Here is a 24862-nt window from a genome sequence, read left to right on the forward strand (position 1 = left end):
TGAACTCAGGACTATCAAGATGACAGTGTGGTGGGCATACCATACAACCAGGTAGCCATGTTTATTTTTTTTTAGAATGAGATCAATACTAACTTAGTATTGATTGAATTGGAAAACATTTGAGTTTGTAAAACCTAGAAGATTTATGTGAAGCTTAGGGATAGGTTGAAATCTTCATAAAAGAACTAAATAAAGTAATCATGCATTAAGACACTTCTATGTCAAAACACGCCTTTATTACAGTAAGACCTGCAAATGAGGTTTAACTTCATATTTACAACAACATGTTGTTCTTAAGAAACACAATCTCATAACTAACTAAATAGAACAAAGTTAAACATTGAAATAGAAATATTCTGAGATCTGAACTAAAAATTGTGAAACTGTAATGAAATAAAAACAACACTTCAATACAAGCTGATAAAGTTTTTGAATATGCGTTTCACTGTCTTCAAATTGTATAAATGTGAACTGAAAACACAAAACCCAATCTTATTTAGAAATAAGGTAACTTACAAAGCAATAATTGATTACAGCTATTTACAACTAGTACATGAGAATTTTAGTAACAGCTAGTTATATTATAACAATGTAGGTTTTTATATTATCTTTATTTTTTTTTCCCTATAACACACTATAACAAGTTTTTATCTTATTTTTTGTTCTTACTGATTGCCATTATCAAAATGAAACAATCCCCACCCACCCCCTTATCTAATAATAATAAGGCTTGTCTTTTAGTCCTAAGATTAATTAATATTATTTACATAGTTTGAAAATGTCATAAAATGATGCAAGCTGAAGAGTCTTGGGCTGAAGAGTGATCTTTCTTTTGTTTGTCAAATATTGCTTTCATCACGGGCGTGCTTTTGTTCATTCTGGCCACAACGTAAGCTGTTTGACCTGTTGAGCAAGAGGGGGAAAGTTGATGAGCGACTGTAACAACAGTCCTATCCACTGAGCTGTATCTTTTCATGGCGATGAACAAGATGAATATCAGAGGGGAAAAGCTGACAAGTATAAAAGTTCTAAGTATTGTGGAGACAATAAAACAGACTTGAACTACTAGCCAGAATGGCTCAGTCCAACGCAGCACTTGCAAAGCTAAAAACAATTTGGAAAGTCAAAAGGAAGAGCACTCAGAACAAAAATAAGACTGATGCCCTTTTTGGTAGTGGCAACTTTCTTGTATGCTTGTGAATCATGGTCTGTAATTGCAGAATTAGAGAAGAGTGTCCTAGCCATGGAATCACAATTGATGCTACAGAGGGTCCTAGCCATGGAATCATGATAGATGCTACAGAGGGTCCTAGCCATGGAATCACGCTTGATGCTACAGAGGGTCTTAACCATGGAATCACAATTGATGCTACAGAGTGTCCTAGACATGGAATCATGATAGATGCTACTGAGGGTCCTAGCCATGGAATCACGATTGATGCTACAGAGGGTCCAAGCCATGGAATCATGGTAGATGCTACAGAGGATCCTAGCCATGAAATCACACTTGATGCTACAGAGGGTCCTAGCCATGGAATCACACTTGATGCTACAGAGGGTCCTAGCCATGGAATCATGCTTGATGCTAAAGAGGGATTCTAGATATCACCTACAAAGACTGCACCACAAATGGGAAAATACAAAACCAGATCACAATGGCTATTGGTCACATTCTAACCACTGTCAAAAACGCAAACTAAGACTGTGTGGCCGTATCATGAGGTCCACAGGGCTTGCAAAGACCATTATACAGGGAACAGTAAAAAGAAGAAAAAGGAGATGCTGACAAAAGAATATCAAATATATCAATAAATGGACAGGTCTGTCATTGAAAGCAACTCTAATCCTGGCAAAAGACAAAGAGAATGGAGAGAGATTGTCAACAGATCATGTGTGGTATCCCACTGGTCCCAAAAACTAAAGGACAAGGTAATGGTATCAAGGCCAGACAAAAATACTCTTGGTGGGAATAAAGCAAACTAACATATATATATTTCCAAAATACTTCACTTCACTGCAAAAAATGGTTGAGTCCTATGGAACTGAAGCACTACGGCTACATTATATGCCATGGGTAGTAGTTTTGAAAGATCAAATATTGAATGTGAGCCCTAGTTTGAGCATAGCTGATGTTGCACGTACATTTCTTTCACAATGTGGGGCTAAAAAATTGTAATCCCACATCTCCAGAGAAATACTCTCATTATTATTATAGCTTTTATATAGCGCTACTTTCATGCTTATAGCATGCTCAGAGCGCTTTTGGTCCAATCTCTTTTGTGGACCAGTGGGGGGAGGGGGTATCTAGGAGTTGGTTTTCCGTGCTGCCTTAAGGCGCTCAGTAAACACAACTCTGCCCGAGTCGGGTGTCGAACCTCGAGCCCCCTTCACAGGCAGCCAAGCCAAGTTCAAGCGTACTTGGCCTCTCGACCACCCTTCCTACATCATATCAGCTCTCCAGAGAAATACTACACTCATATCAATTTACCATGCTATGCTTATCTATATATTTTTGTTAGGTTAAATTTTATAAAAGTTAATGTAATTGATAAATATTGTATTACTGACCAACTCACCTTTTTTGTTCACTAGTTTAGAATCAATATTGTGGTCTAGTAAGAGCTGGGCAGTACTCCCATAGTTCCTCTCTGCGCATATATGTAGGGCAGTGTTCCCCGTCTGGTGAAAGGTTTGACAATGTCATAGAATGATACATAATATTGCTGAGTTATTTGGTTTCAATGTGATATAGTATATAGTCTAATTTAAACTTTAGGAGTTTAAAGGCTTAACCAAAAAGTCATGTGAAAAACAATAAAGATTAATTGCTTTGTTCTACAATGATACAAGCAGTGCTGGAATTTAGTAAGGGGAATCCCTGGACATGACTTTTGTGGAGACCACCTTCTTCAAAATTAAATATAAATGCACCTAACAATTTAAAGTCATATTTATGTAGGAAGAAACTTATTTTCTTTATATTTAATATTTTGTAAAAAATTCTAATTTTTTAAATGTGAAAGTCCTCCTTAAAGGTGAGGCCCTAAGTAGTTGCAGTTTTGTTCTGACATAAATCCATCCCTGGACACAAGACATCATAAGCTAATGAATTTAACATTAAACACATTTTTATAATACATTTTCTTAAGCCATAATTTGCAAATTTCAAGTTCTTAATACTGGCTCATGCTTAGTTTACTATGAAACTGTGTCATAATGTAATATACAAAGCTAATTGAAAGGGATAAGCTATTTATAGAAATCCACACAAATTTGTCATGAATACTTCTTAAATCATTCTGTAGGCTGTGAGATATGTTACAATTTTCTGTGAACTTAACTAATCTTAGTTTTGTCTTCTATAAACAAGGACTAGTATAAATATATTCTATATACCAACATTTCACTGTAACTCATTTAAACCGAAAATCTATACAAAAACTCACAGACTCCTGTCTTTGGTTGATATCAACTCCCTTGTCTAGTAAACTTTTAATCTCTTTGTGTCTTTCATTTTCATCTTCCAACAGAGTGACTTCAGGGAGGGACTTGAGAGGCTCCTGTTTAGAAACAAATAACAATGACTAAATTCTAAGGCTATAATTCCATTTTTTAATAAATATTTTTTGGTCCTTTCAAATTGAAGTTTTAAATTGTGTCTTCATAGATTATGCAGCTAAAATTTGTTTCAATGGGTATTGAAAATAAAATTTTGTTGAGAAGTCTGGTCATGATTGCATAAAAAAGTAAAGTAAAATTCCCATTCAGACCTTAAGATCTATTGTGCTGTACTGTTTCTTTGTCCAATGATTAATGAGCAGGAAGTCATGTGGCAAGCACAATGACCTACAGCCTTTATTTTCTGCAACTAAAGACAGGTACCCATTAGACTCTAGGTGTGCCCTAAAAATTCTGAAATTCGAAATCCCAGTCTTCACCGAAAAGTGAACCCAGGACCCCAGGTTTGGAAGCTAAGCACTTAACCACTCTGCCATCAGGCCCCCCATGATTGCCTAGTTGTGTGATAAGTGCTTCTAGCAGTAGTCACAAAAGTCAAGAGTTTAAACCTGCCTGCTGTCATTGCCTTCCTTTCTGCTAGAGGTGACTTAGATCCTAACCATAACATATGACATCATAGTCTACATTTCTGAAAAAGTGAGATGTGTGGCTGAAAGGTTTAAGCCACTAGGGGTTTGAGTTTGAATCTTGACTCCAGTAGAGTTGAGGGCCTAAAGGCAGCATGGAAACCTTCTCCCTGATACCCTATCCTCCACAGGATTAACAAAAGAGTTAGGGCCACAGTACACTTAGTAAGCATGTAAGATACAAAAGCAATAAAAAAAATATTCCCAGAAATACATAAGACATAAAAGCAGTTTCATGTTTAAGAGAAAATAAAATTGTTACAAATAAAATATTTACAGAATTCAGTAATTGTAAGAGTTAAATCTGCATATGAAAAGAGGTGAAAAGGAAACTAAAGTTTCCCTTTTCAGACCTTGAAATCTATGGGGCAGATGATGTTAAGGTTATCTCTATCTTTGGCCAATAGTTAAAGATCAGGGTGCCATGTGGCTGGCACAATGTCCAAGATAACCATTATGTATGTTGTCTATAAAGAGTTATTAGATCTACAAAAAAACAACCCATTAGAGCTGGATGACAGCAGGGACAAAAGAAAAACAATAAAAAAACACTTCTAAATCTTAAGAAATCCCTAAATAAATCTGCCTTTCTGTTATTGTGATAAATAACAAATCGCATTCTTCACTGGTTAAATTGTGAAACACTAGAGCTAGTAAATTTACTAACCGGCTTAGGCTCATCTTTCACTGGTGCCGGCACTGGAATAGGTTCTGGTTCCTGCTAGAGTTGAAAGTGTACAATGAAATTATCAGGAAATGTTCCCACAACAAAGCATTATTAATATTTCAATTTTAATAATATTAAAGAATAGTGGCGCTTCTGTTCAGTATTTATCACATAAAACAAATTTCAGAAACACTTTAAATTTTTTTTTTTTTTAGCAAACTAAAATAATGAAAAACATTATCACCCAAACCTTTTTTTTTTCTTTATACCAGAAAACATAAAAAAGTACAAAAATAACAGGCCAATAACAATCAATGAACTATATTAAAGATGAGCCTAAAACTTAAGTTTGTATCAGAAAAATACAAATAGCATGGGTGTAAACAACAGTGCATTAGAGTGATGGTTCTTTCAGTGATGACTGTTTTATCGTTATTTTTAAATGTGGCTGTTTCAGCTCATTTCATTTACAAAACATTAAAAATACATTATTTCCATTTTTTATGAATTCATTTGACTTACTAACATCCTAAGATAAAAGATAAAAGCTTCAACTATGTGAAAAAAATATGAAAGATAATATTAATACACAAGAAATGAAAGTTACAAAATGTTAGTTACATCATTAGAAATTTTTTTCAAAGACAATTCTAAATTTTCTTAATTTCAGAATTCATGTAGTTAAAATTTATTATTAAACATTTTATTATTGTCAAATTAGAAAATTACATGTAAAATGTTAAAATTTCTCAAATATTTTTTTTTCACTATAAATATTTGTAGATAACACTAAGTGATGAATTATTTGACTTTATTTACTCTTGTGACTAAATGTTTTAAAATATCAATTAGAAAATTATTAAAAGAATTGGAATTTTGTTAATTTCATTACATATATTTATATATAAACTTAAAATGGTGACAGGTCATTTCATCCCCCGGTCAGTGACTGAGGAGGAAATGACAAAGAACTCCTTAAAATACCACTCACTCATTGACTGACTGATTTGTGCAACTATGTATCAAGAGATTTCTTAAACTATTGAATGGATTCACATGACATTTCATACAGAAGTTCCTTTTAGCTCTTGCTAAGACACGGTTTTGACATTCACAGCATGAACATTGCTATTTACAAATTTTTTTTTGTCAAACCTTCATATTTTGTAATAGCCCAAATCTATTAATCACAGCTAAAAAGTATCTAAGGGGCATCATTGAAGTGTGGCGTGTTTATTAAAAGTTAAAAAAAAACATGAAAGGAAAGGATGTTCTCTCTTAAATAAACACTATATAGCCTGGAAACAAATCAGCAGGTGTAGCCAGTGTATAATGCTAATATTTAGATATTTAAAAAAAAAATTATTTTTAAAAGAATAGCAGAAGAAAATCTAATTATAATTAAATCTATTTAATTATGAGAAGCAAGGCTTGAGATGAATACTAAATACTTTATATTACTTCATACAATGCCAAAGGAAGTAACTATTTTTAACATCCCGGTGAAAGATATTGTTATTGAAAAGCTTTAGCTCTAAACTTTTAAATGCTTTTAATAAATCCTATATGAAACAGTTGTGGTGATACAAGTCTTTAATTGCAAGAAATTAATATTAATATAATGTACATCAAACTAACATTTATACACAAGAAATCCGCTAGATGTTTTTTTTGTTCCAATTGTTGACAACACATGACCGGCACACCTCTCTTGACCATGTAGCACGGTCGGCCACCCACGTCGCACAACAACTGTGTCACCACAATAACATTATTTGATGACTTCTTTGAAAGGAAATATTTCTGTGATCAATTTTTTAAATAATGAAGAAAGAGCAATTGATTTGAATTCCTCATGAAGCAAACCCTATGTTATCAAAACCATTAAAAATTAGTTCCAATCAGAGATGTAACTAAATCCTTTGTAATAACTTATCCATTTAGAATCAAAGATGGCTACTCCTAAATGAAAAGGCATAAAGGTACTGCTCATTATATAAAACTTCATTGTTTGAGAATCAGCGTTGTTTGTTTCATTTTAGATTTATGTTAAATATATATTAAATTTTTTAATTCATAAACTGGGAAAGGGAGGAAACACACACATATTTTTAAATAAAGTAGTTAAAAACCAATGGAGTAACGACAAACTATATCATTTAAAAATACATTGTAAAATATTTAATGAAAGCCACAGAAAATACACATTAACAGCAGGGTTTATCACTTCAACTCAACAAGGATAAGAATCAAAGCACACATTTGGATACCTCTGGTAGCTCTGGCAACTCAGGGCTTGGTGACTTCTCTATGGGAATATCAGGTGTAGGTGTAGGGATAAACTCCTGATCAAGTCATTGAAGGATATAACATGATACAAGAAGCTACATTTATTATATGAATTTGTTCTGAATTTTCTAAAAGAGAAAACTTATAGAACAAACAAACAAAACCTAAAGCCTAAAAACAAGTACATCCAATTCCAGTTGTTTGAAGTTTCAATGAACCAATGTGGTTTTCTGTTCTTTTGTTTCAAATAACAGGTAGGCCTGATGACATGAACATGTCCTGTAGGTCATGTCATCATACCAAAGACAGGTTTGGTATATAGTCAGTCCAAATAGGTAATTCATCTGATTGAATGTTAGCCCAATTTGAATGTTAGTTAAAGAAGTTTAATAGGTCAGTGACAAATCAAAGGGAAGTAAAAAAAAGTGTTTAGGAAAAAAAAATTCTATTTTGATTTAGAGCATAGAAAAAAAAATGTTTATTATATAAAAAAGATATTTTAAATATAAAAAGGCTACAGCTGTTAATTCAAAAGAAAGTTAATAAATGTTAAAAAAGTAACGAATCAAAAGTAGAAATACTGTGGCGCTAAAACTGTACTGCTAATCTAAAAGAAAGCTTTTCACAGAAAAAAAAAGAGAATTAAAAGTGACCAAAAAATAAAACAGAAATGCTTTTTCATTCACATATTTGTTTTATTATTATCTATACTAACGCTTTTCAATGTGTAAAAATGTTTTTTTGTGTGAGATGTAAAACATGAAGAAATGTAGACCACATCTTTCTAAACCTTAACATTATAGAAGCAGATTCCAATAAGGATCTAGACGAGGTTCCAGTGAATTATTCTCAGCACTAATTGTAATATGACCAAAGTCAAGAGAAGAAAAAAGTTTTTTTCCAGACACTGTTCAAGGTATTTGGCTCTTATTTTTTCAGCCAAGAACAATGAAGAAGAGTAGAAACAAGCAATAGACAACATCAAACAATCAGGGCATTAGAAGAGAATAGACACTTTTTTTTGGAGTGGATTCCTGGATGGTCATGTCATGTTAGTTTTTGAGTTGAGGCCTGGATGGTCATGTCATGTTAGTTTTTGAGTTGAGGCCTGGATGGTCATGTCATGTTAGTTTTACACTGCCTATTAGTGCAACTCCGCCGGTCCCAAGCCCGGGTGAGAAAGGAGGAGGGTTTGGCGTGAGGCTAGCGACCCCACCCTGTAATACCACTATTGCTACAGAAACGTCAAACTTGACAGATCTTTATGGAGACAGCTTTGCCTCCCAATGCGCCGAACGGCACGGGAGAACCTAAGTCCTAAAGCTAATTAGTGCAGCAGATCAGCATCCATGATTTGAGTACTAGTGGCAGCCTACCTAGGCTTTAGTGTATTTTCTTCTTACTATTACAATTAGACTCTAGTGGTGTTATTGATATATTTACATGTTGAGTTTCTTCATCACAAGACATGACTAGCAATGATGAAAACTGGTAAATAAACCAGTTAAATGGCAATTGCTGCAGTACTCAATTAAAATGGAAACACTATTTATGAACTCAAACCTACTGTGCGCCATGAAATGAAAAGCATTTCTGTTTCTAAAAACTGTTGGCAGCCCACTTACGTGTTCTGAGTTTATTTCTTTAAATACTACATTTTTCTTTCTTTCAGCTTTGTTTTGGCTGATTTTTCTAGGCTGTTATAGATACAATAAAATCATTTATCTCCCCTCAGCTATACATGTACAGCTGACAATTAGTAATGTTTTATGAAAATATTTCATACAATGCAGAAAATGACTGAAACATACAAATACTATTTACAACAGTTTAACTATATGTCATTGATCTGTAAACTTTACACAAATGATTTAGAAAAACTTTTTATAAATCTTTTTTTTTTGTTTCTCAGAGATATATAAATATATTTATTTTTAACCTTTTTCTTCAGAACAGCTGCTACATCTGTATAGTTTTTCTCCAAGGCAAGATCATGGGCATTCTTTCCATCCTAAGAATAAGATAGAATAAAAAAGTGTACTACATTGACACATGAAATGCGTAGGACATATAAGAATAACACAAAAAACCTCTCTGCATATTCTTGGAGTGTTATGGAGTGTGTGTGTGTGTGTGATGTAATGTGATATAATTCATGTACTGTAATGCGCATATTTAGCTTAGCATAGTTGACAGACTTTGAAAGTGGAATGTAATGACATCATGGAAAGGGGGGGTCAGTTTAGGTTGTTTATATATTATTTTAATCAAATGGCATTATGACTTTGAGGTTACAACATTTATTAGTGACAGCGACTGTGGCCCATTCTGTATAAAAGTTACTTTTAATTGTTCAATGGTCTGGACTTGTCTTTCACATGTACATGCCTGCAGTGAGAGCTTTAAGTGAGATGAGAGTTATACTGAAATTCTTTTAACATTTGTCCTTTAATATATCTTTTGAGATTAAAAGCTTGTAAATAATTGTAATAAGAAATAAGTTTATTTAGTTCACAAAAGAGGGCTTCAAGCTTTGATTCACATTTGGGTGTGAGTTAATACCCCTCCATGATTAGATATGTTGCCAGAAGCCACAACCCAACATATCAACAACTGGTTCAATGTTTAGCATTATACCTTCTATCACAACAAAAAATCAAAACTGCTCACCACATCCCTACTTTCTGCCAGAGCACCCCAATCAATCAACAGCTGAGCACACTGGACCATGACGCCACTGTTTCTTAACTTGGTGTTCTTGATGACTAGATTCAATGCACTATCTCCTTCTTACAGAGACAAAGAAAACATAAATCTTATTATGACAATATGAGAGGCTGAGACATATTTTATTGTGCAATAAAAAAAGGATTAATAAAAAAAGAGGTTCGATAGCTTTTTCAACGCTAGAATATTTTTGACTCTATTTTTGCTTTATCCTTTCCATATTGACAGAAGTTGACACATGCGCACAAAATAATGCCCTATTTTTTAACCCTAAAAGCTGCAAATGGTCAATGCTTTCTAATAATAAAAATATAGCTGCACAACTAGACTGTCACATCTAAATACAATCTAATTTGATATAATCAACCTAATGTATACAATACTTCTGATTCATTAAATAGAGAAATAGGCACTAAGTTTAATTTCAAATCATGGTAAGGTAATTTTAATTACAAATATAATGAAATGTGCATCTTGGATCTTTAGTAAATTAATTGGCTGACAGATCAAGAATTTTGATTGAAATTTAATTTATGATTTAGGATATTATCCAGCTCTGATAGCTAGGAAAAGTCAAGGTAATTGGTCATTGTTAAGATACGTGATACTGTAGTTAATGTTAACCACAGAAACAAATGAGCTATACATATAACTGCTCATACATAGACTGCTAGGTCTCTAAGGCAATTTTTTTATACACTAATGTGTGTAATTAAATGTTTATTATTTGTTTCAATAACACAGTAGGATAATACAATACCAAAACAGAAATTACAGCTATATAAAATATACTCTTATCTCATCTTTCAAATTGGCGTCTGCTCCTGATTCTAACAGCAACAGTAAAGTATCATACACCGGTAGTTTACAGTGAGTCACTGTGTAATGAATGGCACCTGCTCCATGCTGTCAGATAAAAGAAAAGTGACTCAATATCAATAAGTTGAAAACAAAAAAAAAAGTTTTGTATAAGGAAGGATGACATTGTTCACATAGTTCTATTAAAAGTTTCTTTTTAGAGCTACAGACAGAGTTGATTGCTTTAATGAAAACTGTTAATATAATGTCTTTACTGATCATTAGTACAGTGGTTCTCAACCTTTTAAGCTCAGCGACCCCTTTTTACAACCCCTCACTTTTCCACGACCCCCACTCACCCACAGCAATAGAAGAATTGACAAAAACAATCCATTTATCGATGGTCTTAGGCGACCCCAGGCAAATCTTCAACTGACCCTAAGGGGGTCACGACCCACAGGTTGAGAACCCCTGATTTAGTAGTTTAAAAAAACTAGGACCATAGTTTTGCTTGAAAATAATTTAAGTTGTTAACTATGAACATTTTGAAATTGTTTTTTAAGTTCTAGACCTTTCATCTTTTAAATTATTTTTTAACTGGAGGATGTTGTTGACGGTCGTTGACTTGCAGCACCAAACTGTTGGTAGACAACTAAACTGCTGTTGGCGTAATATATCTTAACTAATAAAATTTGAAATAATTTGAATAACATCTTTCCTGAACAAAACTAAATTTAGCTTTTATGATAATATAGACAAAATCAAGTTGATATTAGATAAAATAAATGTACTATATTTAAGTAATAATATTTTTCAACAAAATCTAACTCACTACAATAACACAGCCTTTCAGTCTCACATTCTGGAGTGGTCTGTCCTAACTAAGACCAATGATGACAATGCCACCTATCTTGCATCATTCACAACCATCTTCCCACAGTTACCATAGAAACATACAGACACACTCCATGAAATAGAACAGGGAGCATTAGGTTCATTCAGAAACTAAATGATGTAAAATTTTTAAAAGAAAAACGATGCAGTTGGTAGCATACCTTATTCAGTACATTAGGGTCACCACCAAGTTCTAAGCAGTGCTTCAGTTTTGTCCCATTACTTTCGAGTATAGCTTGAATTATTTCAGGCTGTGAAGGAATGAAAAGAACTGTGATTGTTTTATGACTAAGTTAAAGAACTTACTGTGAAAATGTAACTACAAATGTTATATATAATTTATCTTTGTGTTCATGTCTAACTATAGCACATGTTTCTTACTTTTGTTTTCTGTACAAGTTACAATTAACTTTGGTGTATTAATCATTAACTAAGTTACATTTATGTATATATATATATATATATATATATATATATATATATATATATATATATATAAGTATATTACTATCTCAAAGGTATAATTATTAGAGATATCATTATGAGGATCTGAGACAGGTATGTTTTAGGTAGAGCATCATTGTCACAGATGAACGTGTTCATAATTTATTTTTACTAATATATTAAATATAGGTCATTTGGGAACTTGTTATTAACAATAAAGTCGCATGGAGATAGTTATTGACAATACATCTGATAGACTACTTTTAGCTTTACCTGCTACAAGGTAACATTAAAAGATCACATTGCTTCATAAATGGGTGCTATCCTTAGAACCAACACCATTGTCATGCAACATGGGGGCTCGTTTTATAACTATTGTCCACCAATGGTCAATTTTGATTCCCATTTTGCTGTTTACATCTGCCCTCTGACATTTGATCTCAAAAGTGTATCCAGCAGCTTTTGAAAGTGATCTCCAGCTTATTCCAAAGCGGCCTGCAGCCAGGTGTTCTCTTCTATATCAATTAAAGCAAGTTAGTGCCTAAGCTGGTCTTTAAAGTGTTTATGCAGAGCACCTCTGTTATGCCGACCACCTTTCTACTCACCAAAGAGACTGCCTTTGCCATACATTTGTCCCCCATATGGGATAAATGCCCTGCCCACCGTAACTGTCAGACTATAATATTAGTGATGCATGTGATACCTTATTGAGTCATCATGGAAAAAAGGATTTTGTGGTAGTAAAACTCAAACTGATGACAAGATAAAAAAAATGAAATGACTTAAAAGCTGTTGCTTAGATCCTGTTTGACAGTTGTTTGCATTGTGCACTTATAAAGTGTATAAATACTCACCCCATATTTACTCCTACACTTCTGAAGATAAAGTTCTTTGGCCTTATCTGGTGGGACAGTACCATTTACAATTCCAGCAAGTTCATAGTGACCATTGGCTATTGCACAATCATAAGGTGTTCTGAGTTTCTTTGAGGAATAAAGTAAAGGAGGAAGTTAAACACTGACCAATGTCTCTAACATTTGATTGTGTGTGATGCAATGAGGAAAGTTTAAAGCTAGTAAGTCAAACAAAAAATGTAGATGTAGCTATGAAAGATATTGTGCCTTAGTGATTCCAAAAGAAGAGTTATGGTCAACATAAAAATCTTTATAGGATAATCATGATGAAATATTCTATAGGCCTACCTGGCCTAGTTATGTGCAGCTCTACAGTTTGGGACCAGGAGCTAAGCGGAGGTAAGATCACAGAAAAAGCTTTATCTTCTTATATTATAAATTACAGACGTAACTTCATCATATTAACAAATACACTAGAGATTTATCATTTACTTTGATGGAGTGTGGAGAAGGGAGGTAATACTTAAAAAACAAAAAAACAAACTTTATGGTTCATTTTAATCTTAACCATAACATGATGCCCATTTTATTTAGACTGAATTAAACCTTAAAATATCTAATAGAATTTTTTTCAGCACATTTAACTTAAACTACAAAGGTCGTATGTGTCTCTTTATATCTAATTGTATGGATAACTTGTTTTCTTATAGATCTAGTCACTAGTGTGATCTAGTAGATTTGAATATGATTGCCGAACCTTATTTCTGATATTCAAATCTGCTTTCCTCTCCAAGAAGAACACTATCGTGTCGACATCTCGTGGAAAAACTCCATGCAAAATAACAAGGTGTAAAGCCGTGTTTCCTTCCACAACCGTCTGGGCGTTTATGTCCGCTCCGTGGTCTAGCAGTATACTCATCACCTCGCACACATCTTTCCTTCCGCTTAAAACAGTTGCGTGTAAAGCTGTTTCTCCATCCTAGAAATCAGACAGAAACAAAAGTAGAGTCCCAAACCCAGTGAGAAGATGCGATAAAATCTTTAAAAAATCTTAATATAAACAAAGTATACAGAGATCTATGTGGCGAATGTAATGTGGAGTTTATATGCCTTCTAGTTTTACGTTGCCAGGAAAAAAAAACACCATAAAAACATATAATTTTACAGAGATCTCAGAATAAAGTACTAGTTGGTAGAACAAGAATAATTTTCGAATGTCAAATAAAATTTATTTTCTCCTTTAGAGTCAGCCAGGAAAACCAATGACTTGACCAATGAGTTTAAGCCATTGATTAACATGCATGACTAGATTGACCTAGGGACACGTGCATTTATTTGTTTGTTTGTTTGTAAAATGTTTTACATGTTTCGGATGTTCCTTCAGAGTTGAAGATAGTTTACTTCCTAGTCCAAACCTCCCGCAGGACGACGGGGGATGGGAGTGGGCAGGGTTTGAACCCTCGACTATCGATAAATCAGAACGACAGTCCAGCGCGCAAACCGCACGACCAGGCAGCCATTCATTTAACTTCTTATTGTTAACAAACGTTAGTTTGAAAAATGAAGGTATATTTTCCCCTGTAAGTTCAGTCTTCTCGAAGGTCCCGGGTTCAATCCCTTCCCACAGCCATCTCCCATTGTCCTGCGAGATGTCTGGACAAGAAAGTACATTATTTTCAACTCTGAAGGGACATCCGAATTATGTCAAACATTTGGAAACATTTTTCTTTCAGAGAATGGGCGGAGGAGCATATAAGGACGATAGCAAATCTTTTTAAAGAAAAAATATTTCAGATTTAAAATGACCTGATTGATTTCTGTAATAGATATAACCAATCACTTACATAATACCCATGCGATCACTTGCATAATACCAATGTAATCACATATAATACCAATGTGATCACTTGCATAATACCAATGTAATCACATAGAATACCAATGTGATCACTTGCATAATACCAATGTAATCACATATAATACCAATGTGATCACATATAATACCAATGTGATCACTTACAAAATACCAATGTAATCACATATAATACCAATGTGATCACTTGCATAATACCAATGTAATCACATATAATACCAATGTGATCACTTGCATAATACCAATGTAATCACATATAATACCAATGTAATCACATATAATACCAATGTGATCACTTACAAAATACCAATGTAATCACATATAATACCAATGTGATCACTTGCATAATACCAATGTAATCACATATAATACCAATGTGATCACTTACAAAATACTAATGTAATCACATATAATACCAATGCGATCACTTACATAATAGTCATACCCATGTAATCACTTAATACCAATGTAATCACTTACATAATACCAATGTAATCACTTAATGATATCAAAGTAATCACGTAATACCAAAGTAATCACTTACATAATACCAATGTAATCTGGATCCACGAGGACTAGACTGTAAAAACGTAATGATCTCTCCAAGAGAACTTTTCTGGCACAATATGTGCACATCATTCTAGAGGCAACAAAAGAAACAAAAATATAATCAAGTAAAAACAATAATACATTCAGTTACAAAGGTATTACTATAATATCTGAAGGTTAAATAGAAATTTAAGTTTTCAAACGGAAATGTCCCACCGAATCCTATCAAGAGAACAAAAGGATTGGCATGTTCAGAAATACAGTCGAATAAAAGTGTAAAAAATTGAAGAGCTACTTTTGAAACACGCGACGCTGTTTTTGAGTTCTGTCAATGTTTTACTTTAATAAAGTAGCAACAACTCATTATGTTTGCATTTTATTTCAGCAAATCTTGGAAAATAATCTTACTTCTACAATTTCAAAATCGTGGTTTATCAAATCAACAGTGTAATCATCTTACAGAGGAATGTTAAAAATACCAGGGAATTATGGGAAATAGAACAACAGAATACAAATGAATTGTTCGTGACCTCGTAACTATTTATGTTTAAGCCAACTCTTTACCGTTATCTAACTTCATAAAATGAACGGAATGATATTTTTAGCATTCTTTTTATCACCTTGCAAATTCTTTATGTGCAAAACCTAAGACCTGGGTGGACCCAGGTATCGAAAACGGCTCTAGCGATTTTCTCGAAATTTTACAGCTTATAAAAAAAAGTGGGGAAAAAATACTAGCTAATTAGCCACATTGGTTTGACTTATAATTTTTCAAAATAATATCATCTAAAAATTCAATTTGGTCCGGAGATCTTATCTTCTAAAATACAGAAGTTACTTCAAACTATCAACTATATTTACTAAACGTTAAATCACTGGATAGTCTATGGCGCCGTCTATGGGTTAAATAAGTATAAATAGACGTTCTGGAACGTTTTGCACACCGTCTTAAATTTTTTGTTTGTTTGTAAAATGTTTGACATGTTTCGGATGTTCCTACAGAGTTGAAGATAGTTTACTCCCTAGTCCAAACCTCCCGCAGGACGACGGGGGATGGGAGCGGGCAGGGTTTGAACCCGGGACCATCGATAAATTCAAACGACAGTCCAGCGCGCCAACCGCACGACCAGGCAGTCATCCTGGCTTATGTCTTATGTGGGAATCAGTCTAAACTACTGTCTTTTTACATTTCTAAGTCTGAATCTATATCACTAAACTAGAATGTTATATACTCTGAGTAAATTTATACATTTGTTTTTGGTAAAGAAATGTATAAGGGTGAGAGAATGGAGTTGGGATGGGGTAAAAAAAAGTTCCCTTTTTAAAAAAAATTATCATTCGTTATTAATAGCAAAGTAATAACTCTTTCAAAAGTCATCAGCTTCATAATGAAAAATATTGTCTTAAATTTTTTTTATTTTACTTTTTTTAAAATCATATTTATAGACAGCTTTTTTTTTTTTTAAATCAATATTTGCGATATTTTTTATAAACTTATTATTAGAAGCTTAGTTTAAATTAATACTGACCTGTTCATCTTCATATCCAGAGTCGTGTCCCCTTTTGTTAGACATAGTGGTGTTTTTAAATATCTTATCTGTCTATCCAAACGAATAATGTGTCTCACTTTGATCAAGTTCCATGGTTCGTATTTCCCACCAACCTATAGCTGCATAGCTCCTTCAGTACCGTTTTGGCACATTATTGAACAAAAGAACACACCCAAAACTTGGAGTCTATTGGGCGAACTCTAATTAACAGAGCAGAAAATAAATCAATGTCACATTATTAGGCTATACAATTGGAATTTAAAACGTAATTTCTTTAAAATCGATAACAAACACAACTTTGAATTTTTTTTCAACATTATTTCATCAAGTGAGTAATAAAGTGTAGGGCGTTCCTGCCATGCAATGATTTGTTTACAAGTAGAGGGCATTTGTATTCATTTGTCCTAGGATGTGGAATAAAAAATGTGTCTTTGTGTCTGAGAATTTTATTAGTTCCTCTTTCAGACCTTGCAGTCTATAGAGAGATGATGTAAAGGTCATCTGTTTCTGTGGCCTACGGTTAACGAGGGTGTCATGTGGCCAGCACAACGACCAACCGCCTTTACTTTTCCCTAACTAATGTCAGGCACCCATTAGAGCTGGGTGGACTCAGAAGCGCTCCAAAATCCCAGTCTTCACCAGGATTCAAACCGGGAACCCCGGTTCGGAAGCCAAGCGCCTTACTCCGCCATCGCACCTCCCTAGTATTTTATTATGTTGTGTTTTGAAATGTGTAAATTTTGGTTTAGTGTTTTTATGATATTGTTTGTTTGTTTGTAAAATGTTTTACATGTTTCGGATGTTCCTTCAGAGTTGAAGATAGTTTACTTCCTAGTCCAAACCTCCCGCAGGACGACGGGGGATGGGAGCGGGCAGGATTTGAACCCTCGACCATCGATAAATCCGAACGACAGTCCAGCGCGCAAACCTCACGACCAGGCAGCCACCTACTACTTGACTTTCAGACTTCTCTTCTCTCCAGAGATTGCCAGAGACTTTGAGGAGACAGCTTGCCGACCAATGGGCCGAATGGCGAGGGAGGATTTAAGTCTTCTGTCTTCTTATCTTATACATTACAGACAATACTTTAAAGGAGAAGATAATTATTTTCTACGCATATTCCTGTGTTAATCTAGTCATGCATGTTAATCAGTGACTTAAAATCCACCAAGTCGTTGATTATCCTGGCTGATTTAGACAACTCTAATAGTACTAGGGAAGAAGGAGCATTTGTACAAATTGTTGTAGCATGGAATGATTCTAAGTTTAGTGATTTCCGTAACTCTTTCTCTCCTAACTGACGCTACAATCGTTGATTCCACCAGAATGTGGTAAATAATTACGGAGAGAAAGAGTTAATGGCGTTACTCTTGTCTCTATGAGTGTGCTTTTTTTTTTTTTTCGTCTGTTCTAGTTTCTTTTTCTGTTTTAGGTTTCCCAAACAGAGGACGAATATTCTAATATTAGTCTAAAGAAGTTAAATAGTATTTTAGTTTTATTTTCTTGTCTGATTTTTTAATTTAATGCTATGTTTGAGTTTTTTTTTAATACCACCTCTACCAGTATACACATATCTGTTCACCAGTGTGTAGATCTTTCGACTTAATTTCCGAGTTTCAACTTCAAGTGTTTTCTAAGTGTTTTACAAAGTGTTTTCTAAGTGTTTTCCTAAGAACAATTAAATTTACAACCATTGGCGATTTATTGATTTATAGATATCGGCTCTCAAAATAAAGCTCAGTTATTGCCTCTTAACAGCTCGTGGCTCTTTTTTTTTCCAGGAATTACAAGTCAAAAATCGATTGTGGCTAAAAATGATCACATTTTAGATGAGTGGTTCGTATGTTGATTGTAGGAAAAATAAATCTAAAATTTGAACTATTTCTAAGTTGATAGAGAAGGCATTTGAATTTAAGCCTAGGCTACAGATCTATGTCTAGAATTTCATAACATTAAGAAAAGTTTTTGTTCTGGAAAAAAATTGAGTACATAAAGAGAGAAACAAGACAAGTGATAGGCGTGTGAAATATGTGACGAGAGAAAGAGAGAGAGAGAGAGAGAGAGTTAGAGAGAAAAAAAGAAAGAGAGAAAAAAAGATAGAGAGTTAGAGGGAGAAAAAGAGATAGAGTTAGAGAGAGAGAGAGGGTTAGAGAGAGAGGGTTAGAGAGAGAGGGTTAGAGAGAGAGAGGGTTAGAGAGAGAGGGTTAGAGAGAGAGTTAGAGAAAGAGAGAGCGCGTTAGAGAGAGTTAGAAAGAGAGAGAGAGAGTTAGAGAGAGAAAAAAAGAGATAGAGAGTTAGAGGGAGAAAAGGAGATAGAGTTAGAGAGAGAGGGTTAGAGAGAGAGAGTTAAAGAGAGAGAGAGAGAGCGTTAGAGAGAGTTAGAAAAAAAGAGAGAGAGTTAGAGAGAGAAAAAAAGAGAGAGTTAGAGGGAGAAAAAAGATAGAGAGTTAGGGAGAGAGGGTTAGAGAGAGAGTTAGGGAGAGAGAGTTAGAAAGAGAGAGAGTTAGAGAGAGAGTGAGAGAGAGAAAAAGAATGAGAGTTAGAGAGTGAGATAGGAATGACTAATAAGATAAAAGGAAATAAACAAAGAGTGAGAGAAAGAGAGAGAGAGAGAGAGAGAGAGAGAATGGGATATGAGAGAGAGAGAAACGTCTGAGATATAAAGAGGGTGATAAAGAAAAGTGGAGAGTAGGCTAGAGAGAGATAGCAAGAATATCGTCATAGAGTATGTCTACAGCCTGATAAATGTAACCTACTTTAGCGCACATATTTCCAGCATCCATTATTTATTTATTTATAGTGTTTTGAATTTTTACCAAGCCTACTATTGATTGATCGTTAAACCACAATTATCCTTATCTGAGAAAAAAAAATCTTTGCTTAAACACAATATTTAATGCCAAGGGGAAATCAACGAAAGAAACTATATCAAGCACAGTGATTGCTTCCCTTTTGTTTCCTTATGCCAGCAATCGATCCCCTGATCGCGTGATCACTTCTTAAGGAGATTGATTAACCTTTCGATCAACTGATCGGGCTCCTCTTTATAAGTTATAGTTATTGTGTTAATTATATCGATTTACTACTCAAAGGAAACTAAGACACCGCCGTTCGAACTCATGGACCGAGACATGAAGATTGAGACATGAAGGCCAAGACATGAAGGCCAAGACATGAAGGCCAAGACATGAAGACCAAGACATGAAGGCCAAGATATGAAGACCAAGACATGAAGACCAAGACATAAAGACCAAGACATGAAGACCAAGACATGAAGGCCAAGACATGAAGATCAAGACATGAAGGCCAAGACATGAAGGCCAAGACATTAAGACCAAGACATGAAGACCAAGACATGAAGGCCAAGACATGAAGGCCAAGACATGAAGGCCAAGACATGAAGACCAAGACATGAAGACCAAGACATGAAGGCCGAGACATGAAGGCCGAGACATGAAGACCAAGACATGAAGGCCAAGACATGAAGGCCAAGACATGAAGACCAAGAAATGGAGGCCAAGACGGTCTGCAAAGAAAACGATACCAAGTGAAGTCTCTCGAGACAAATCAATCACGTATACAAGAGACATGGACTACTTTACAGATATTGCATTAGAAATGCCCCAGATAAAGTCTTTCAAACAAAGTATAAAACGAATTTTAATCAAGCAAAATAAAAAAAATAAAAATGGAAGGTTTTATGATTATCTTTGGTTATTTACAAATTTTAAGTCAACGAGCCAATTCTCTACCCTTAACAAGTGGTCTCTATATAAAACAAAATTATTGATTTACGACTAACAGAGCAGATAATCGGTCAATTTTTCGATTAATCATCGGCCATGAATAATTGTGTAAAGTTTCAACTTCATCAGAGAATGGGAAGTGGGAGAAATAAGATTTAAAGATTTGTTTTTGGTGTAATAGGTTAGGTGAGGAGTTTGAAAGACTTGACATTGTCAAACGTTAAATTGAGTAATGGAAGAGCGCACGAGGAAAGGGCGAGTAACTGCATCAATAAATGACATCATCATCATCTCAATGTGTCCCTTTCGTCGTATGGGTGCTGTGACAGTTCACGTAAACAAATTCCCTCCACTTTTCCTGGTCAGCAGCTTTTCTTAGCAGGATATCAAGAGAGAGAGGCTGGTCATTCTTCTACCTTATCCAATACCGATGGGTCGGTATTGAGGGACCCCGATAGATTTGGGTATGGGGCCCTTATAGACTATCCAGACCGGACAGAACCAGATCGGCTCTCTGGTCCATGAGGCTGAATTAACAGGGATAACTCGGGCATTCGAGGCTATTAGAGCCCGAGTGACCCAACATGAAGCTAGCGCCACTACTGTGGTGCTAATCACCGAACTATGACTCCCGATGCCGTCACTGTGGAGAGAGCGTCGAACCAGTGTCGCATATCTTGTACGAGTGTCCCCAGCGCCGAGAGCTAAGGGGGGACGTGTCTGACCAGTCGCTCGACTTGTATGGTAACTACGAGGCATTACGCCGCACGGCCCAGTTTCTTGCCAGAGCACTACGGGAGGCTTGAGTCCTTCCTGCTCTGATTTTTCAACAGGAGTTCATCTCTACCTTATCCAACAAGCTTTTCTTTGGACGACCCTCTCTTACGTGTTATCTCCCCTGTACCTTGGAGGAGGACTTTTGACAGTCATGTCTTACACTAGGACCCAACCAGCTCAGTTACGTGAAAATAAAATTAGGTCACAAACTGCCTCGTAGGTTGCTGAAGAGAAACTTATATTTGAATGTCTTCTCTGTCATTGGTTAATATGCATGACTAAATGCATGACGCGTAGGACGTAATCATCTTCTTTTTTGAAGTAACGTCTGTATTATATAAGATAAGATAAGAAGATCTTAATGTGGTTTAATAAAAAAAAATCTATGAACTTTTTTCTACAATTAATATGGAATCAATAGTTTATAATTTAATCAATTTTCCCACATTCTTTTTTTTTGTTCAATTTATACAAAACAATGCTATTAAAGTCATTCGTAAAAAACAAAACCCCCATTAGGGGCAACTGATTGAGAAAAACATTTATAAGAAAGCCAAAAGCATTTAAGAAATAAAAAAAAAACTGGGTCAGGATTTTGTGATTTTTACCATCACAAAAGGGATACAGGATACCGATTACAGAAACAAAGAGACTGTTGTGGCTCTTCCGCCGTGTCAAATACAAACAATGAAATAAACAGGAGGTAACCTCCAAACACTACTTTTTAACAAACTTTACGTCATCGACGCTAAGTAAAACTTTCCCCCTATTCCCGAAACAAATAACTAAATCCTAATCATGTCATAACAAGACACAAAAACTCCTTTGTTCCCCCCGGCAATGTAATCATTAAATACAATTCAACTATCTGTTATAAACATTTCAAAATGTAACTTTTGAGTGAATCTAATTTGGATGTATACTTTGTTTTCTATAGTTATAATGTTTCGTTTTGTGTAATACACACATTATAAGACAAATTTACTTTTGGATAATAAATAGTATTATTATTATAAAAGAGCGAGTATTCATTCTCTGGCCAGGGTCGAGTTTCGTTAAAGGGAAACAAAATTCATCGTAGTCCCTTTAACAGTTTCCACCGAGGAATTTTCTGGTGATGTGGCAGGTCTGCAGAAGTACCGCCCTCTGACAGGCAACGAGAATGTTCCTAGGAATGACAAGGGCCTTGAAGGTATCTGTGAGGTCAGTTGTTATTATTCCCTCGGTTGATATGACAATAAGAGTTTTTGCCTATAACCTGGGAGAGGTTTATCATCACAATTGTTTACACGGAAGAACGATTTGATTATTTCTATTATTATTATTATTATTATTATTATTATAAGGCAGTCTTTTTTTGGTGAGCTAAAAGGTGATCGACGTAACAGAGGCGCCCCACAGAAACGCTCCAAAGACCAGCTTAGGCGTCAACTTTCCTTAGCTAACATAGAAGAGAGCACCTGGTTGCATGCAGCCTCAGAACGAGACAGCTGGAGGTTACTCATGAAGGCCTCGGGTTGCACATTTGAGACCTAAAGAAAATCCACTGCCGAGGACAAGACGGCGAAAAGAAAATCTAAATTGACCACCTGGGGACAATGGTTATGCTTGCCCTGGATGTAGTAAAATATGTAGGTCACAGCTGGGGCTGCGTAGCCACGGTAAATACTGCATTCCTCACTAATCTTCGGACTCGAAGACAAGCCGTTTTATTATTATTATAATATAAGAAATACAAAGTATAAGTAGCCCAATTCGACTTTTATTTCATGAAATTAAATACCCTCCCGTTAAAGTAGGCCTGAACACAAACCAAGCGTTAAAGTATATCTGAACACCAACAAAGCGTTAAAGTAGATCTGAACACCAACAAAGCGTTAAAGTAGACCTGAACACAAACCAAGCGTTAAAGTATATCTGAACACCAACAAAGCATTAAAGTAGACCTGAACACAAACCAAGCGTTAAAATAGATCTGAACACCAACAAAGCGTTAAAGTAGACCTGAACACCAACAAAGCGTTAAAGTAGACCTGAACACCAACAAAGCGTTAAAGTAGACCTGAACACCAACAAAGCGTTAAAGTAGACCTGAACACCAACAAAGCGTTAAAGTAGACCTGAACACCAACAAAGCGTTAAAGTAGACCTGAACACCAACAAAGCGTTAAAGTAGACCTGAACACCAACAAAGCGTTAAAATAGATCTGAACACAAACCTTATAGTAGGCTTTAACACTGACCGGCCTGAGACGTCACAGCCTGTGGGCCGTGGGAACCAATAGCTCGTTGTGGGCCGTGGAGATCAATGCCTAGTTGCCACGTCTCAGGTCTGACATTCAAGCCTACTTAATGATCGGCCTCGCTCCAACTGCCCGCAAAACCTGCTCCTAATTATTGATATACGTAACAGTAACAGGAATTATTAGGCCAATGTTAACACATTCTCTCCTAATTGACGATACCAACGTCGATTTGACCCAATTATATTAAAATTAATTTTTAGTTTTATGAACATGAATTTGCATTGTGTAAAATGAGCATGCAATTCTGTTTCATTCGATACCAAATAAAACATTTTCTGATTACAAACAAAAAGTTACTGAATCAAAATCAGGGTAGTGAAATACAAATGAGTAAAATGAATAATTCCATTGGAAGATGTAAAATAATTACGGAGAGAAAGAGTTAAATAGTAAATTTTTAAAATAGAAATTATACTATGACACAAACGTATATGGCTGTTACAAACCAGTTGTGATATATCTTCTGTAACACTGTTAACTTACAACTATCACCATATCCTATTAGAACAAGTGTGAATAGAGCAGTCTATATCAGGAACCAGAGTCTCGTATCTATATAATACTTATCGCAATGTTTAGATCACATTAAGAACCACAAACGAATTACTCTTGTCTATCTCATTGCCAGACCTACAACATACTGTCTACAGAGAAGACATAGAAACACTGATAGTCTTCCTAAATATTACAATAGCTCTACAAAGACACAATTCTTTGAAAGTCATTGACGATAAAGAAAAAAAAAAAGTAACACACTATGTTAAGAGAGTCAGAACCACAGATCCGAACCTGACTTCGGTGATTATCTCCCTTGATCTCAACCTAGATTAAAAACAAACAAAACAAAACCCGAGGACAAGATTTCTCGCACTAATAGGTTATTCCCCCTTTGTTCTCTACCAAATTGACGGTATGCATGGTCGACCCAGAAAACTGGGGCTAACATTTTAACCACACATTTTCACCGCAAATATCGATTATTTAAACAAATATGAATAGTAATAAAAGGAACAGAGGAAAAAAAAAACTGGTTGAAAAAAAAATTTAGCCTGTTAATAGGACTCGAGTTTTTGAATCGAAATAACCTCTGAGATTACGAAAGCATTTTCTTTTTCGATTTCATGAATGGATTTGCTTACAGTGAACTGGATATATGTCTACCGATTGTCAATTAAAAGCAGACGTCTACTCAGTGGCGTAGTGGGGGAAGGAGAGGGGAGAATTTGAACCCCCCCCCGGCCCT

The 24862-nt window shown here is 35.0% G+C and overlaps 1 protein-coding gene across 13 annotated transcripts; it reads right to left on the reverse strand.

Moving 5' to 3' along the window:
* Positions 1 to 214: 214 nt before the first annotated feature.
* On the reverse strand, positions 215 to 24517 carry LOC106051201 (homeobox protein Wariai-like). Of its 13 annotated transcripts, XM_056027982.1 has the most exons (16): positions 24103 to 24368; positions 23533 to 23703; positions 16770 to 16990; positions 15236 to 15331; positions 13576 to 13797; positions 12819 to 12947; positions 11682 to 11771; positions 10627 to 10734; positions 9772 to 9891; positions 9041 to 9112; positions 8727 to 8798; positions 7083 to 7157; positions 4813 to 4866; positions 3447 to 3560; positions 2577 to 2679; positions 215 to 903 (listed from the first exon to the last, which is right to left on the reverse strand). In XM_056027982.1, exons 3-16 carry the CDS (start codon positions 16812 to 16814, stop codon positions 782 to 784), a joined length of 1422 nt encoding a protein of 473 aa, XP_055883957.1. In that variant the 5' UTR covers positions 16815 to 16990; positions 23533 to 23703; positions 24103 to 24368; the 3' UTR covers positions 215 to 781. The 13 variants fall into 13 exon arrangements, with proteins under 13 accessions (XP_055883957.1, XP_055883958.1, XP_055883954.1 ...); XM_056027983.1 differs by lacking the exons at positions 23533 to 23703; positions 24103 to 24368 and adding an exon at positions 24409 to 24517; XM_056027979.1 differs by lacking the exons at positions 23533 to 23703; positions 24103 to 24368 and adding an exon at positions 24376 to 24500.
* Between the last annotated feature and the right edge of the window lie 345 nt (positions 24518 to 24862).

This window comes from Biomphalaria glabrata, chromosome 4 (assembly GCF_947242115.1).
Source record: "Biomphalaria glabrata chromosome 4, xgBioGlab47.1, whole genome shotgun sequence".
Lineage (NCBI taxonomy): Eukaryota > Metazoa > Mollusca > Gastropoda > Planorbidae > Biomphalaria > Biomphalaria glabrata.

Excerpts from the sequence above, each read along its gene's own strand:
- LOC106051201 (XM_056027983.1), bottom strand. The coding sequence starts at position 16,814 with ATGTCTAACAAAAGGGGACACGACTCTGGATATGAAGATGAACAG. Across the intron at positions 15,332-16,769 it reads CTGGATATGAAGATGAACAG|AATGATGTGCACATATTGTG; the intron begins GTCAGTATTAAT and ends TGTTGCCTCTAG. Across the intron at positions 904-2,576 it reads TAAACTAGTGAACAAAAAAG|GTCAAACAGCTTACGTTGTG; the intron begins GTGAGTTGGTCA and ends CTTGCTCAACAG.